This window comes from Pogoniulus pusillus, chromosome 8 (assembly GCF_015220805.1).
Source record: "Pogoniulus pusillus isolate bPogPus1 chromosome 8, bPogPus1.pri, whole genome shotgun sequence".
NCBI lineage: Eukaryota > Metazoa > Chordata > Aves > Piciformes > Lybiidae > Pogoniulus > Pogoniulus pusillus.
Genome location: NC_087271.1, coordinates 21,005,557 through 21,021,311, shown reverse-complemented (window position 1 = coordinate 21,021,311; position 15,755 = coordinate 21,005,557). Strand labels below are relative to the sequence as shown.

At 45.7% G+C, this 15,755-nt stretch overlaps 1 protein-coding gene and 1 long non-coding RNA gene across 2 annotated transcripts; both read right to left on the bottom strand.

Moving 5' to 3' along the window:
- Positions 1–2,035: 2,035 nt before the first annotated feature.
- Positions 2,036–8,542, bottom strand: LOC135177871 (uncharacterized). Its single transcript, XR_010303212.1, has 3 exons — positions 8,483–8,542; positions 3,011–3,053; positions 2,036–2,692 (listed from the first exon to the last, which is right to left on the bottom strand). It is a non-coding gene; the product is annotated as an uncharacterized LOC135177871 (long non-coding RNA).
- A 2,459-nt stretch (positions 8,543–11,001) lies between these two features.
- DMRTA2 (DMRT like family A2) lies at positions 11,002–15,749 on the bottom strand. The gene is made up of 3 exons (XM_064147541.1): positions 15,557–15,749; positions 14,313–15,392; positions 11,002–14,113 (listed from the first exon to the last, which is right to left on the bottom strand). Exons 2-3 carry the CDS (start codon positions 14,803–14,805, stop codon positions 13,236–13,238), a joined length of 1,371 nt encoding a protein of 456 aa, XP_064003611.1. The 5' UTR covers positions 14,806–15,392; positions 15,557–15,749; the 3' UTR covers positions 11,002–13,235.
- Positions 15,750–15,755: the final 6 nt, after the last annotated feature.

Below are 15,755 nucleotides of genomic sequence, written 5' to 3'. Positions count from 1 at the left end.
CACGTACCAGCTAACACTCCTGTCCTCAGGGAACCACCTGCCTCTGTTCTCCCGTTTCCCCCCAGCCTTTTCTCCCTCAGCAGCAGACACTGCCATCTGAGCTTCTGAACCGCAGCTTCATGTTCCTATGGTCTCACATCTGTGCTTCACAAAAATCAAAGTACTCCCTTTTCCTTAGATGAAACAACTCACCAGTGAGAAATGCAGAGCAAGGGAGAGTGGGCATTACTGAAACACGGGGTGGTTCCCACGAGTGGAGTGTAGAACCTGGTGAGAACAAGCTCTTGAGGAAAGACAGGTAGGGGAGAAGGGAAGAGGCTGTGGCCCTCTACATTAAAGCTCAACTGGATTCCACAGAGCTTCACCTAGGGGTGGAGGAAGAGGTGAGGATTAAAGGCAAAGCAAGGGAAGGTGACATCTTTGTGAGGGTCTGCTACAGGCCACCTGACTGAAAAGATTGAGTAGATGAGACTCTCTAGAAACAGATAGGAGCAGCGTTGTGTTCACAAGCTCTGGTCCTCATGGGAGATTACAATCTGTTGGAATGACAACGCAGCAGGACACCAGCAATTTAAGAGGTTACTGAAATGTATGGGTGACAATTTCCTCCTCCAAGTGGTAAAGGAACCCACAAGAAAAAACACTATGCCAGATCTTGTCCTCACCAACACATGGAGGCCAGTGAGTGACATAAAACTTGAGCATAGTCTTGGCCATAGGAACCATGACATTATAGAGTTTAAGATCCTCAAGGCATCAAAGAATGCAAAGCAAACTCACTGTTCTGGATTTCAAGAGAGCAGATTTCATCCTCCTCAGGCAGAGTGCCATGGGATAAAGTCCTAGAGGGAAGAGGGACCCAAGAAAGCTGGTTGATATTCAAGGACCTTCTCCTCCAAGTCCAGAAACAGAAGAAGGCAAGAAGAAAGAAGGCAAGCAAGAGTGCTAGGAGGCCAGTGTGGATCTACAAGATGCTTCCTGGACTTACTTGGGCTAAAAAAAAAGCAGAGTCTACAAGCAATGGAAGCAAGAACAAGCCGTATGGGAGGACTAAAGTTGTCCGAGCAGCCACAATCAGGTTAGAAATGGGAAAGCACAGATAGAATTAAAAAAACTGGCTAGGGACATAAAAGGAGATAAGAAGAATTTCTTCAGGTACAGAGACAAAATGGTGGCTAGAGAAGATACAGGGGCTCTCCAGAAGGAGAATTGGAGACCTGATCATGACAGATATGGAGAAGGCTGAGGTGCTCAGTGGCTACTTTGCCTCAGTGTTCACCAGCAAGGGCTCTAGCTGTACCACCCAATCTCCAGAAAACACAAGGGGGAGTAGGAAAAATGAAGATCTGCCCACTGTAAGCAAAGAACATCTTAAGAACCTGAAGGTGTCTGACAAGATCCACCCACAGGTCCTGAGGGAACTGGCAGACTAAGTAGCCAAACCACTGCCGTATTCAAACACTCATGGCTATCTGGAGAAGTCCCTGCTGACTGGAAAAGAGGAAACATGAGCCTCACCTTCAAAAAAGGAAAAAAGGAAGACCTTAGAATCCAGGACAGTAGGTCTCACCTCTGTGTCTGGAAAGGTCATGGAGCAGATCCTCCTGAAGACCTTGCTATGGTATATGAAAAATGAAGAAGAGGTGACTGGTGGCTTTCTATGATGGAGTTACAGAATCAGTGGATAAGAGAAGAGCAATTGATGTCATCTACCTGAACTTGTGCAAAGAGTTTGACACTGTGCTACATGACATCCTGGTCACCAAACTGGAAAAGTACGGCTTTGAGAGGTGGACCACTCACTGGATTAGTGTTTGACTGGATGTATGCACTCAGAGCTGCAGTCAAAGGTTTGACGTCCAAATGGAGACCAGTGACAAGCAGTGTCCCTCAGGGGTCAGTCCTGGGACTAGTGCTGTTTAACATCTTTGTCAGCGATTTTCCCTTTGATCTCAATGTATGGAAAGACAGTTTCAGCCTTCTCCCTCCTCCCCAGCCTTTAGGAATATAGCACAAAACTCTACAAGACAGTGACTAGGTTGTGAACAACAGAGGTTTCTTAAAAGTAACATGTCAAAGCATTTCCAGAAGCTCTGCAGAGTCATCAAGTCTTCTGCGAGTTCAAGTGCTACCTTAGTTGGCAGGGAGAAATCTGTACTATTTGAAAGACTACAGTTACACCTAAATTTAGTACTGTGATCCCATTAAAAAATGCAAATCATCTTTAACATTTCAGCATGGAGATTGGTTTGGGTTTATTTTCAGTCAGTTGTTTCTTCTTCTTCTCATAAAACATTGAGACAGGTTGTTTCAATGAGAGAGACATTGCTCTACCTCCTCATGCCACAGACCAAACATCACCTTCAGGTTTTGAGTTGCAATCCAAAAGAAAAATCTTGAAGATCAGTGTCATCTGATGGCCCCATATCCTTCCTTACTTCTCTTCTGTAATAGTTATGTAGCGTTGCCAGCACCAGAGTGATATTTTAAGAGTGAATCTCCTGTTCCTGCTTGCTTTGAGTACCCTCTCATATCCTTCAGACTGCCAAACCAGGATAGGTAAATTTGCTGTAGTGCCAGCAGGGTTTCAGCCTTCCAATAACATAAATGTCTTTATTGTCCATCAAATGATGCTCTGCAAATATTGGCCAGTGGTGTTTCTGTAACATTCATGTTAGAAGCCTGTAGGGTTCTGCAGATTATGAAAAAAAATAACAATTTCTTTTTCTTATTTCACCACTCCATCCTGTTAAGTCTATTGATTTAATAAAATAAACCACCTAACATTATTGTTTTTAATCACAGGGAGGTATGCCCTTAGGAATAGCCACTTTCACTGCAAGTTCTCTAGGCAGAGAACTCATAATTCATTGTCTGCCTAAGGAGCTCTCCAAGGAGAAGATTTTTACTACTTCATCTTGTTTGCTCTGTTGGCTGATTGGCACATATCTCTGTATATAACTATATCTATGGCACAATGTTATAATAGCAAGGAAAACAAAATGATTACCTCTGCCTGACATTTCATCAGCAGTACTTGGGAAATACTGTCCCTGAAAAACACAGAACAGGGGGTTACAATTAACACTAAGAAGTGTTAATTAGAGCTGGAATGACTTATATAGCAGAAGATATTTTACTTCTCCATGTCTCTCAACAGTACAGCTTCCTGAGTGAAGGCAGGGATTCTGCTTGTATAGCTGGAAGTGAGGAAATGCATAATGCTATACTTGATTACTGAACTTATTTACAAGCATATTCTTTGACAAATGTTATAATATATTCAGGACTTGGGGCCTGTCTCTTTTTTTTTGCCATTGTTAGAGCTCTGCTCTAAACTCTGAGGAATTTGACACATTTTAATGAATGAAGACAGAGTCCAGGAGAGCTTTCCTGCAATAGAGATTACACACTTAATTAGGACCCTTATTAAAAATAAATACTCAAGTAGTATAAAAGTCTGCTATTGAAGTTTTGAGTGTCTCAGACTGAAACTGGTGACAGTCAATATTGTAGTCATTTTTAGAAAACATACAAATTGTTTAGAGTAGCTCAAGGTCACACAGTGTTGGTAAATCAGCAGCAGAATTTAGTATAGAAGCCAAATCTTCTGAGACCCATGTGCAGTTTTCACTACAAAACCTCACAGCTTCCTTCATTTACAAGGTCCCAGTGCTTCCCTGCAACAGCAATATCTCATTCTTATTCCAGAAGGATAATCCAATGAAAGTTAAACAAACCAGCCTGCAAAGATAAGGGATAATTGTACCTTTCAAAAGACTTGATGAAAGTTAATATGCTTTAAATGTACTACATTCATCTGAAGCATCAGTCATACCTCTTTTAAGAACCATTTCCAGATTAGTCTCAAAACAAACCAAGAGTTCGCACCCACTAAGAACCAGCAGCATGTTGCTACCACAGGAAGCACTTCAATGCTGTGCATCCTGCTTCACAGCAATAGTCTGTATTTAGGTTTGTGAAGAAACAACGGCTGCTCTTGCCAGGATCTAAAAGCATAACATCTGAGAGCCTCACTTACACCAGAAATTAAACTGAGAGGAAAGGAAAGGAGACCAAGTTATTGTCATTTGTAGCAAAATAAAACTCAGTCACTGCCAACCAGGGTGACAGACACTAAGAAGATATTTTCATTGTTACTGTCATTCATAAAGCCTTCAAAAGCTCTGAGAAAAGTAGATACAATCTATTCTTTCAGAAAATGAGGAGCAACAATCAGAAACCAAAGAACAAATCAGTCAAAATAAGAAATCATCTGTATGCAGAGTTTTTTTGGGGGGAAAAAAAAAATCCTGCAGTAGTCCAGGAGGTAAAAATTGCAAACATTTGGAATTTAACATATGATCTGAAGCTCTATTTTAAAAATGCTCTTAAAGATAGAAGTGTCATATATTCTTCATTTCTATTAGAGTTAATGCTTTGATCAGGGGAGCATGACTTTCAATTAAGTCAGGGGGGAATCCATAATACCACAAACATCTGCAAAACAATAGAGACAGTCAACAAAAAATGGCTCTGTGCAGAACATTCCCTGAAAATCACCAACAGGATCTTTTTTTGCTGTTGCATTTTGGATGCCAGATGGCTGGAGGGAGTTCCAGCAGGCAATTTCTTAATGACAGCATCTCTGCCCAACATCATCAACATCCATTAGATGCATCATCTACCCTGCTGGGGCATCCAAGAAAAATAGACATTTTACCAGTGACTTCAGCAGGTCACTTTTGGCTTTTTACAGTATATGGAACATCATTTACTGTTGTTTGGTTCAGCCCATCTAATGATGACTAAGTTTCCTTAGTCATTTCAGTGATGAGGAATAAAATAACACAGGACAAAAGCCTTAGCTCTCTGGTCAGCCCTCTTTTAAGAGCCAGCCCAGCTCACTTATCACCTCCAATGCCACAATTTCAAGCTGAAGACCTATTCCCCGCTCAAAAGCCAAGTACACCTTTTTGTCAGCCCTGCTCTAACATGCGGCAGTTTGAGCTAGATTTCTAGCTCAGACAAAAAAAAATGGAAACAGAGAAACTTAGAAGTGGAAGAGTATTGGAGTCTCTGAGTGGAGAGGTGAACATTCCAGGGATAGGCAATAATGAATAAGTTAATATAATTTCATTGGGGCATCAAAAGTTTATACCTGGAAGCACAACTTATATCTTCCTCCTCGATGCTTCTGCTGCATCCTCTACTATCTTGACCCACCACTGTTTTGGCTGCTGCTTTGCTGTCGCTTGACCCCTTCCCCACCTAAAAGTTATTGTATTTCTGTAGTAGTTTATTCTTCTTATACTATTATATTTAGTTTAAATCATACAAAAATACCATTTCATTTTTTTTCTCCAACTTTCCAAAATTCTAAGCTACAGTGAATTTACTTTCCTGGGGGAGGATTCCGCTCTAACCCAGCACATAGAATTAATCTTGTTAGTCATCCTAGACATCCTCATCTCAAACAGGCTTCAAGATCTTTCCAGATCAAAGATGTACTTATCCTTGCTTGCAAAAACAAAACAAGTCCCTCTTTTGATACCCACCAAGGTAGCAGACATTGAAAAATAGCTGAGCCCTTTCCCAGGAGGGAAATGAGGAAGCCAAAGTGACAAATGCACAGGTCCTAGCAGGCCAGTAAACTCACATTTCAGCCTGCCATCAAAATCCATGAGCATTTTCATCTAATTGAATTACAGAAACACAGAATGTTAGCAGTTGGAAGGGACTACAAAAGTTAACTCAGTAACGGTTAAAACACATCACAATGTCTTTTCCATCTTGTCCAAGTATTTGTCATGGATGTGAGGTACATCCTGAGTGGTTTAATACCATCACACTCCCAGTGCATTAGAATTGTGTTAACTTATTTATCTAGTGTACTTTGGGCAACAGATTATGCATATAAGCCACAAGATGGGTGAGTTTTCCCCCAGATACAACAAGTTTTATACTGCTATTTAAATTTAGGTTGGATTACATTTTCCAATGGATCTGAAAAATTAAATTCAATCAGTGTTTTACCCACAGAACAAGAAAGTGGTTATAACCTAATTCTCTGTAGAGAAGAGACCCTGAAAAAATGTTTGCAGTCCCTTCTGGTCAAGACAAAGCTTTCAGGAAGAACGGTACAAATATCAGAGGAGACCTCGGACCATGGTTTGCTTGCCAAAGTTGCTGGAGGCTTTTCCCACTCTTGACCCCACTGCATTAGGATTATTTTACCTGTGTCACAATAAAGCTTCATAATATGGATAAAAGGAATGATTAGAGAAACTAAACATAATTCATCCCTGTAAGCAGGAAAAAGCCAGTCATTTCATAACTTTATTTGAGTATACTGGACTCAGCATTGCAATTTTAGCCCATCTTCTGTGTGCCTAATCATTTGCCATTTACTCCTATTGGGCAGCTCTTTAATTAGATTATCCTAACCAGTATAAGATACCTGTCTCTCCTCTTACAAAGCAAAAGCACTTTAAATTATAATCACCACAATCTGCCCCATACATTTGGCAGTAAATATCTATGGCTAACCTTTAAAGCAGGGGAATTTTTAAAAATTAGGACATCCATGAGTTCTACCCTAGGTAAATCACAGGCTTCCACAAGCCATGAGAGAGAGAGATTTTCATGCTGCCACTGCTACTCTTGGTTAGCAGCTCACAGCCTCTGAACCCAGCTCTTTTAGCAGGGGTCATACCCTCTTCCCTCCCCTGACTTCAGGTCCTGGTGACCCTTAAGCCCTCTTCTGGATCTACTGAATGGTTTATAGGGGCCCTGCCTTGCTGGTCCCATTCCTGTCTCACTGAATCCCTGTGAACCTTTCCTATAATCTGGTCCAGGGCTAGTACCCCCATTTCACTTCCAAACATCTGATTTTAGCAATGACCTCAGTATTTTAAGGCCAGCCAGTCTTGTTAAATCTCTCTGTAAACATAAACCCCAAGCAGATCTGTCTAAAAGCCTTTGTAATTCATGCTTTCCATCTGCCTGTCAGACCACACGAAAAGATCTATCCTCTGTTTCTGCTTTCCTTTCCCTCTTCCCCCCAGGAGCCTACCCTGATGTCACAAACCTCAGATTTGCATGGATCCAGCCCACATATTATATTTGCCTGATTAAGTAGCCAGCTACTTTCTGAAGATATGCATAACGAATTTGCAATTATTGATGAGCATTGAGACTTCCAGTAACTTGTTTTCAGTAGATTTCTGTATCTTTCTCTGAAATTAATTACATTTTTTTCATAATTATTTTTCATCTATTCATGTATCAGGGGAAAATTGACCATGGACAGACAAATTTTACAGCACATTAACAAGAGGGGGAAATAAAAAGGAGGGGAGAGGAACATTCAATAGAAAAACCTCTCCATATTCATACTAGTCACAGATGTACATATACTGAGAACACGCCAAAGGATTCATCTTTATCCCCCACAGATCTGCATTACAGAATTCATATAGGCAGAGCTTCTGTGTGAAAGCAAGGATCAGAACATATCACACGTATCACCACCTCTTACAGAAAATTAATCCACTAATCAGTATGTGACAAGATTTCTCTCTTCCATACCATCACAACAGGGTTGTCTGGAAGTAACTTTTCTTTTTTTTAACCTCTGTAGTTTAAAGTTTGCAAGGACCTAAGATAAAATCTCAAATAAGACTTAGCTCCCACATACAGGTAAATCCAATACTGCACAAAACAACATTCCCAACAGAATTATCTCCTGGGTGGGTGTCTCCTCGTGCCCTTGTCCATATCTGCCAAATTCACACCTGGGGTAAAAGTGAACATGAGTTTACTCTAGAATTTGGATAGAGCAGGCCTCAGACTTTGTTATGGTTAGAAATGGTTAGCAAACAGCCTGTTGCAGTTTAGGGTTACATCTTCTTGTCTTTAAGCATTTTCATCTCTCTTGGCATACTTGTTTCCACATGAACAATCAATGAGTCACTGTAAAAGCACCCATCACCATTTCTACGCTGATAGCCACTTGCTCAGCCCTTGGCCTGTATTATGAGCACACACTTAATTGAATCTCCTGACCTCTGCACAGTCCCAGATATTACTATATCTGGAACTACAAGCCTGTCAAAGTTTTTCTTGAAAATATAAATCCTGCCACATAGCCCTGCCCTGCTCAGCCCATGCAAGGTATAATGAATTCTTAAAGGCTCCCTCAGGAAAGCCAGGTTATAATAGACTTTTAATACAGCCCAAGGAGCTGCCTTACACTTTCGATGAACATAGCTCTCCTTCAAACTCAACACTGAGCAAGTGCGCTCCTGTAATACAGGCACCAAGACCTTATTTTAGTAACTTCTAAATATTTCCACAGTCCTCACTATTGCACCCAAGTTATCCATCAGCTCTCACAAGGCAAAGACCCCATAAGCCCAGCCCTTCTGTGCTGGAATTCACCACGTTTAGCTTTACCCAACGCTGGGACTTAAAAACCTACCTTCTCCAGCTCTATCACCTTGCACCCATGCTACCAGAATGAACTAACTCATCCCTCCCACCCTTGGCCGCACCCCTCGCATTAATATCACCTCTCCAGCAGCTGCATCACACCCTCCCTTTCCCACAGCCGTCGGTGATTTGCGTTTAATCCAGCTTTAGCGGTGAACGCGAGGCTCCGGGAGCTTCAGAGGCCCGCGGTACCCCGGGTCCCGGCAGTCGCAGCAAGCATCCTGTGCCGTCTGGACAGCGCGCTTGGGACAGAAGCGTCTCCTCCGCCCATTGTTAGACTCCCTAATAACATACAAACGGGGGAGACTGACCGAAAATTAAAAAGTTTCAAAATAAAATAACCGCAAAAGTTAATTTTCTCACCCTTTAATGTTTTGTTTGTTTGTTTTTGTTTTTGTTTTGGTCCAAATTTTTAACGTATTTTGTATTTCTGTTTTTCGAATTTACGGCCAACAACCTTTTTCTTTTTTCTTTTTCCCTAATAAAAACAAAGATAGATAAAATTGAAGGAAAACGCGGAAAGGAGCAGTAATGGGGAAAAAAAAAAAAAAAACAACTTTTGAAATGGAGTTTTAATATTTCTGTTGAAACCCGGGTGACAAAAATTGGAATGGATTTTCACTGATCCTAAAAGAAGCATAAAAAAGGTAAAACACTCGGTTCCATCTGTTGAGCTCTAAACGAGCTGCCCTTCCCCCGGGTGAATGGAAGTCCCCGGAGACGACAGAAACCGGGAGCTGTCGTATCCAGGGGTCCACTGACAGCTGCAGCCACGCTGTGACGGCTCATCCCACGGAACTGCTCCTTCTTGCTGTTTTCTCCTTTTTCTTTCTTTCTTTTTTTTTTTTTTTTTTCACCTGCTTAATCGCGTTTAAATATATGAAATACTTTCCCATTGGTGTCCTGATATAAAAATAATTGCTGTAGTTGCCATGGGGATTTTATGACAACACGGAGTGGGGGATGAGGTAGATAACTGCATGATTAAAGGTGTTCTCTTGCCTGGAGAACACGGGAAGTTTGTGTGCCTGACACACAAGTGCCCTGGGAGGCCTGAGCTCCCACAGATGGAAATATCTCGGGAAAGAGAGAGACCTGGGCTTGCACCCGTTGGGTAGCAGGAAGAAGGGATGTTAGAGAGCGGTGGAACAGGGTAAACCCGCTCCTCCCCCAGCCCTCACCAACGATGCCACCGCGGCCCTGGCTGCACCGGCAGCAGCTGTGTTTGGTCAGGGCCGGCACAAAGGCCACCCCACCCCGGTGAGGGACACCCAGGACTGTCCCTTTCCTCTTCTCAAAGGTAGCACCGGGCTGCGGAGCCGTTTCCAGGCCGGAGAATAAGGCATGAAGCCCCGGGACAGAGGCGGTCTCGGCTGCCCCGGGGTTTGGTGCCCCGTTTCCTGGCAGTTCGGAGAGGGCTGAAGAGAGGCGGCTTTGAAAAAAGAGCGGGAGGGTAGTAGAGTTTTCACACACACACACTTCATATTTAAGAATAAAACAAGCAACCTGTAAAAACGAACAATTCCCTTCCTTCCCGGCTGGCAGCCTCGCAAGCGAACAGGAGAGGTTCATTTTAGGTGAAGGAATGTCATTTCGCTACTAAATGGTTAGTCTAATTTGATCTTTATTATGCTGTGGATTAGGGCTGATTCATATTAAACACTAGTGCAGTTAATATCACTCCAGAACGTGTCTCACTGTATGTAGTGCAGCCGCTCGTAGAGCCGCGCCACTTCCTCAGACTCGTGGATTAAGATTTAATTAACAGGGAAGTTTGCGAGAGCTCGCCCGCAGCCTCTCTGCTTTACAAATAATTTATACTCGGTTCCCGGGATTTTTGTTCAGGTGACAGCATTTTATTTTACTCTAAAAAAGGAACCTGAATATTTTATGTCCTGCTGGAGGCTTCTGTTATATGAACCTCTCCCAGGAAGTTCCAAACCCAAGGGATTTTTATTTATTTTTTATTTTCCTCTTAATGTACGGGAATTAGCTCGATGTATCGGATTCTCTTACCTTCTCCTCCTGCTGTCTCCAATTTAACAGCCTAAACTATCCATATGACGTTAATCGTCGTGATCCCCATTGTGGGTTGTATAAATCCAAGCTCAAACCAACCTCTAAGGCACGGCAACAATTCTGATAAATTGTCCTGCTCGCCTAACTACACAAGAATGGCTTTTATAATTAAAAGGGGAACTGAGTTAAATCAACAGTTCCTAAGCCTTTCTCAACAGGGCTAGAATGGGAGAAATGTGGCGACCTGATTTCTTTAAGTAGCAGCTCTTTGTAGCCCATTCATAACCCTAAATATGGCAACCCATCCTGCACAAAGTCAGCTGCCAAGAAAAAAAAGAAAGAAAAAAAAAAAAGTTTATTCAGATGCTCAAAGTTCAACTTTTTTTCCCAGTCTAACATAACCCTGGCACTTTATAACCAAACAGATAACTCCTTTTCCAATTAAAGTGGAATTAGGAAATTCAATCAAATTAGCTCACTATTAAAGCCTTTCTTTATTAAACCGTTTTATTGTAGTAATATTAAGTTTCACCCACTCTTGGAACACGAGACTCTTAAAAGTTTCCCTTGTGATATTGATTTGGCTGCTCCCGAGATGGGTCAGGGTCAAAGGTATTTACCTGGGTGTAATCTGTAATATTTACTTACTCTTTTCCCCCCCTTGTTTTTAAAGACAGTCTTAAAATTGTATCCAGCCAGATCAATTGCGTGAGGGAAGGAAGAACTGCATCTTACTTGCTCCCGTCCTTTGATTTTACCCAGGGGCTTCCTTCGGTAGCTACGGTGGGGTGCATCTCCTCCCAGCCCCACCAGTATATTAACTGGTTGGTAGGAGCCGCGCTGTCAGCTCGGAGCCAATGTTTACACAGTTATATTTGAAGTGAGAAAGTAAACAGTCCAGCTGTGCCACGGAGCGGTTCGGTGGGATTAGGTTTCCATACCAACCAACTTTAGGAGCTTTTACAGTCTTAATTCAACCATGCACTGCACTTGTTCTGTGTGAGTAATAGTTTTTCCGGGCCAAACGCTCTCAGGACTGGTAGGAAAATCGTGCTCCAGCCTTCTGAAGGATCAGGCTCTCTGGGTGCTGGGGCTATGCCCGCTGCCCTCCGACTTGTCGCAAGAAATAAGTAAACAGAGGGAGGAATGCCTTGCTTGCTTTCTGATCTTGGAGAGTAGTCGGACACCATTATAAATTAAAAAAAAAAGGGGGGAGGGGGGCGGGAAGTGAGAGAAAAGAAGGTGCAAAGGTGTAAAATCAAAAAAACAACAACAAACTAAAAGCAAACAAACTAATACCAAACCGCAAAATCAAAAAACAACAGCAAACTAAAAGCAAACAAATAAAACCAAACCGCAAACAAAATAACGAACCCACGTGTACTTTTACTCTTGAAATGGGAGGCAGCTTTGGAAGGACATTGAGCTCCAAAAGTAAAGCAACAAAACCTCCCCTGCTCGTATCCATGGCAGTGAGTTTGTGGTGTCTTAATTCATTCTCTTCTGTTGCAGACACGTTCTGATAGCCCATCACCGTTAGGTATCCCTTTGTTTATGATGATACAGAAACCATCGAAACACATTCAAATTTCAGCCGAGAGGGAAAAAAAAAAATATATCTCTGCTGCTGCACAACTCGCGGCAAGCCAGGCAGACATTTGCTTTAACTGTGCTTTTCTTCTCTGTGACAATGCCAGGTTTCCTAGATGTGATAAAAAATGGTGAAATATTGAAGAAAAAATTTAAAACTGCTTCAATTTACAAATCCAATTTTTTTTCCTTCTGATGTAAACAGTTTTGGTTTTTTTTTAATGAACCAAAAATAAACATATTTGACAATTTCAGTTGGTAAAGAAATTGCTCTGGTTTGTATGCTTCATTTTTATTTATAAATTTTCTGAAGAATATCTGTTTTGACCATGATAAAAATGTAGTAAATATTTGTGCTAATTGCACAAACTCCTTTCAATATTTACCATATTTTTCAAATGTATTTCCCAAACACACTTCCACTGGCTCATAAAATACCATTTGCCATTTATAAGACCTTTTTTTTTTTTTTTTAATAGAAAATAACATTTATTTCTATGAAATGGAAACACGGAATTACCTGTTAGGAACAGCAAGAAGTTTGCTACATTGGAACAAGAAAGCAATTTTCTTGCAGATCACAAATGAAGGAGGCTTGGTTAAACCATCACACACCGCTGGTGCCAGGGTCCTACGGACAGTTACAAATATACCTACTTTCCAATGTTATATACAGCATTGCTGGGGGTAGGAAGGAAAAGGCTTTCAGATTGACAATACGTTTCACCTATATGCCTGGTAAGTATTACAATGAGCTGCCTAACCTTTAGCTTAACGTTAATACCAAGTTCACCTACGAGTTACATTAATAACTTAGATTTCCATTTTATAACATTATACACTTGCTAGTATACATATATATATATGTATGTATGTGTGTGGGAAGGAATGTGTGTGTGAGCATGTGTGCACACACCCGACACACCAAGAATACCCATGCTTATGGCCATAAGCAACAGAGTGACTCATGTCTGGACAATGAAAGTGCACCTTGATCACCATTTTAACACACCTACATCTGTCCGCGCCGGGCTCTGCACTCAATCACCGCCTGTACGGGGGAGAGGGGAGAGAAAGCCACCCGTGTCTATCTAACTACCCCTACACAGATGAGCTTTAGGAAGCCACCCCTGCTATTGCTTCTCAGGGTTGTTGTTGACCATAGGCCCGTAGAGCCCGCCAGAGTAGACCTGCTCCTTGTGCACGGCAGAGCGGTCCCGCATGAGGTCACTGAAGGCGTAGTCCACGGGCGGCCGGAATCCCAGGGTGGGCATCAGCCCGGCCGTGGAATAGGGAGTCATGAAGGCCAGTCCCCGGCTGTGAGCCGAGTAGGCGAGGCGCAGGGGGTTGAGTCCCAGATGGGTGCCCAGGGGGTAGGCGCCGGCCTCGGCCCCGAAGTGCGTGGCGTTGGGCTGCAGCGGGGAGAAGGCAGAGCGGCTGCCCAGAGTGCCGATGGCGGGGGCCATGGCACCGGCTATCAAGGGCCGGTGATGGGCGGCGGTGGTGGCGGGACTGGGTGGAAGACCTTGCAAGGCGCCGTCCCGAGCCCAGCCCTCCTCAGGGCCCTTCTCTGGGCCGCGGTTGTTAAGGATCTGTTCGATGGCTTGTACCACGTCCCCGCCGCAGCCCTGCAGCACCAACTCCAGTACACTTCGCTTATGCGCCGGGAAGACGCGCGTCAGGATGTCGATGGGAGTCCGCTGTCGGCCGCCGGCCGAGGGCGATGGGTCCTGTTCGTCCTTGTCCGCCTCAGAGCCTGAGTCCGAGCCCAGTGGGCTGATTGAACCCGGGCTCTCCTCCCCTTCTTTCGGGCCCTTGGAGACGGGCGAGCTCAGGAAGGACTCGCCGTCCCCGTTCTCCGAGCCCGAGCCGTGACGAGCTTCTGGGGAGGAGGTGCCGGGTACGGACTCGCCGTCCGGGGACAGGGGCTTCCCGCCCGCCTGCTGCGGGGTGACGGCGCGGCTCGGCAGCAGTGTCTTAGGGAATAGCTCGAACTTCTGCATCTTGGATTCTGCGGGACGGAGAGGGAGGAGGAGAAAGCGTCAGTGAGGCTGCCACGGACAGCCCCGCGGAACATCTTGGCTGTCGGCGGGATTGCCCCAGCCACTTCGCCGGGTCACTCTGTCTGTAGTACTGAGCCATCCCCGCGCCCCGCCGCCTCTCCCGGCTTCTTTCACCCCCCGCACCGCCAGCGCGGATGGTGGCCTTACCTGAGGCGCCGGCGCCTCCTTCGCCGCCGCTTCCAGCGCAGACGGAGCCGAAGACCTCGTACGCTGGCCGGGGCGGGATGATGCCGTTGGCGGCCGCCAGGGCCAGCCCCTCGGCAGTGCCGTAGAGCAGCTGGAGCTCGCGGGCCTCGTTCTCCTCCTGGGCCTGCTGGCGGCGCAGCGCCACCTGTGCCGCCATGACGCGCTGCCGCTCAGCGATCAGGGTGCACTTGGCGCACATGCAGTCCTTCCAGCGGCAGTACCGCTTGTGGCCCTTCAGCGCCGACACCACGCCGTGGTTGCGGCAACGGGCGCACTTGGGCGTCCGAGGGTACTTCTCGGCTGCCCGCAGCAACAGCGGCGGTGCCCGCAGCAAGCTCCCCGCTACGCTCACCGGCAACGTGGCCGCTGCTGCCGCAGCCGCAGCCGCGACCGAGCTGGGGGGTACCGGGGGCGGAGCGGAGGGCACACTGGGCAGCTCAGACCGTAGCTCCATCCTAGCAAGTCCGTCCCGAAAGAGCGAGATCCCCTCCCTGGCCTCCCCAAAAGCAACGCGGGGCGGGGAAGACCCCGCGACGCACCCGCGCCCAGACACGAAGAAGCGCCCAGCGCCTTCAGGGATGATCACGAGTGGGCGGCACTCGGAGCCCCGCGTGCGGTCATGCAAACCCCAACGCCTATTCCCTCGCCTTGCTCGCCGCCCCTGTTGCCCGGCACAGGGCTCCGGAGTAGAAGTTCAGGTGAGGAAGAGGCCGACAGGAGCCCTTCTGTGCTCGCCTCCCGTCCGCGCCTGGAAAGCGAATCTAAAGAAAATCCAAGAGAACTTATATCTCTCTCGCCTACTTGCTCTCCACGCGCATCTATCAGGGTAACACCAAGTCCATCGCTTCGGGTTCAAAGCCGAGCTCTGCTGTCCGCGCTTGCGGGATCGCCGCTGCCCGCGGCGACCCCCTGTAAACCCGCGCTGTTCTCTACTCTCAGATTCCCCTTCCCCCTTTAACTACGACCGCAGATTAAAAGTGTCCCTTCGAAAAGCAATCCGGCACCTTCAACGACAGGATCTCTCGCCACAAGCAGCCGAGGCTAAAATCCAGGAGAGAATTAAACAAATTTTTAAAAAAATAAAATAAAATAAAAACTAAAAAAACCCACACCACCAAAAAAAACCCACAACCCGCTTCCCGAGCGGCAGGACCGCAGCCGGTCGGAGGAGGGCCAGGGGAAACACTCGGCCCGGCTGGGCTCACCCGCGGCAGCGAACCGGCTTCGGAGCAGTTGGCGCAGGCAGAGCCGACGGAGCCGGCGCACCAGCGCAGGGCCGAAGCGGAGCAAGGCAGCTCCGAAGTAGGGCAGGGCCCTCGCGCCCCCCGGGACACGCCGCCGCCTGGCGCGTGCGGCCCACCTCGCGGCCGGAGCTGCAGGTAGAGCGCGCTGGCCACCGCGCCG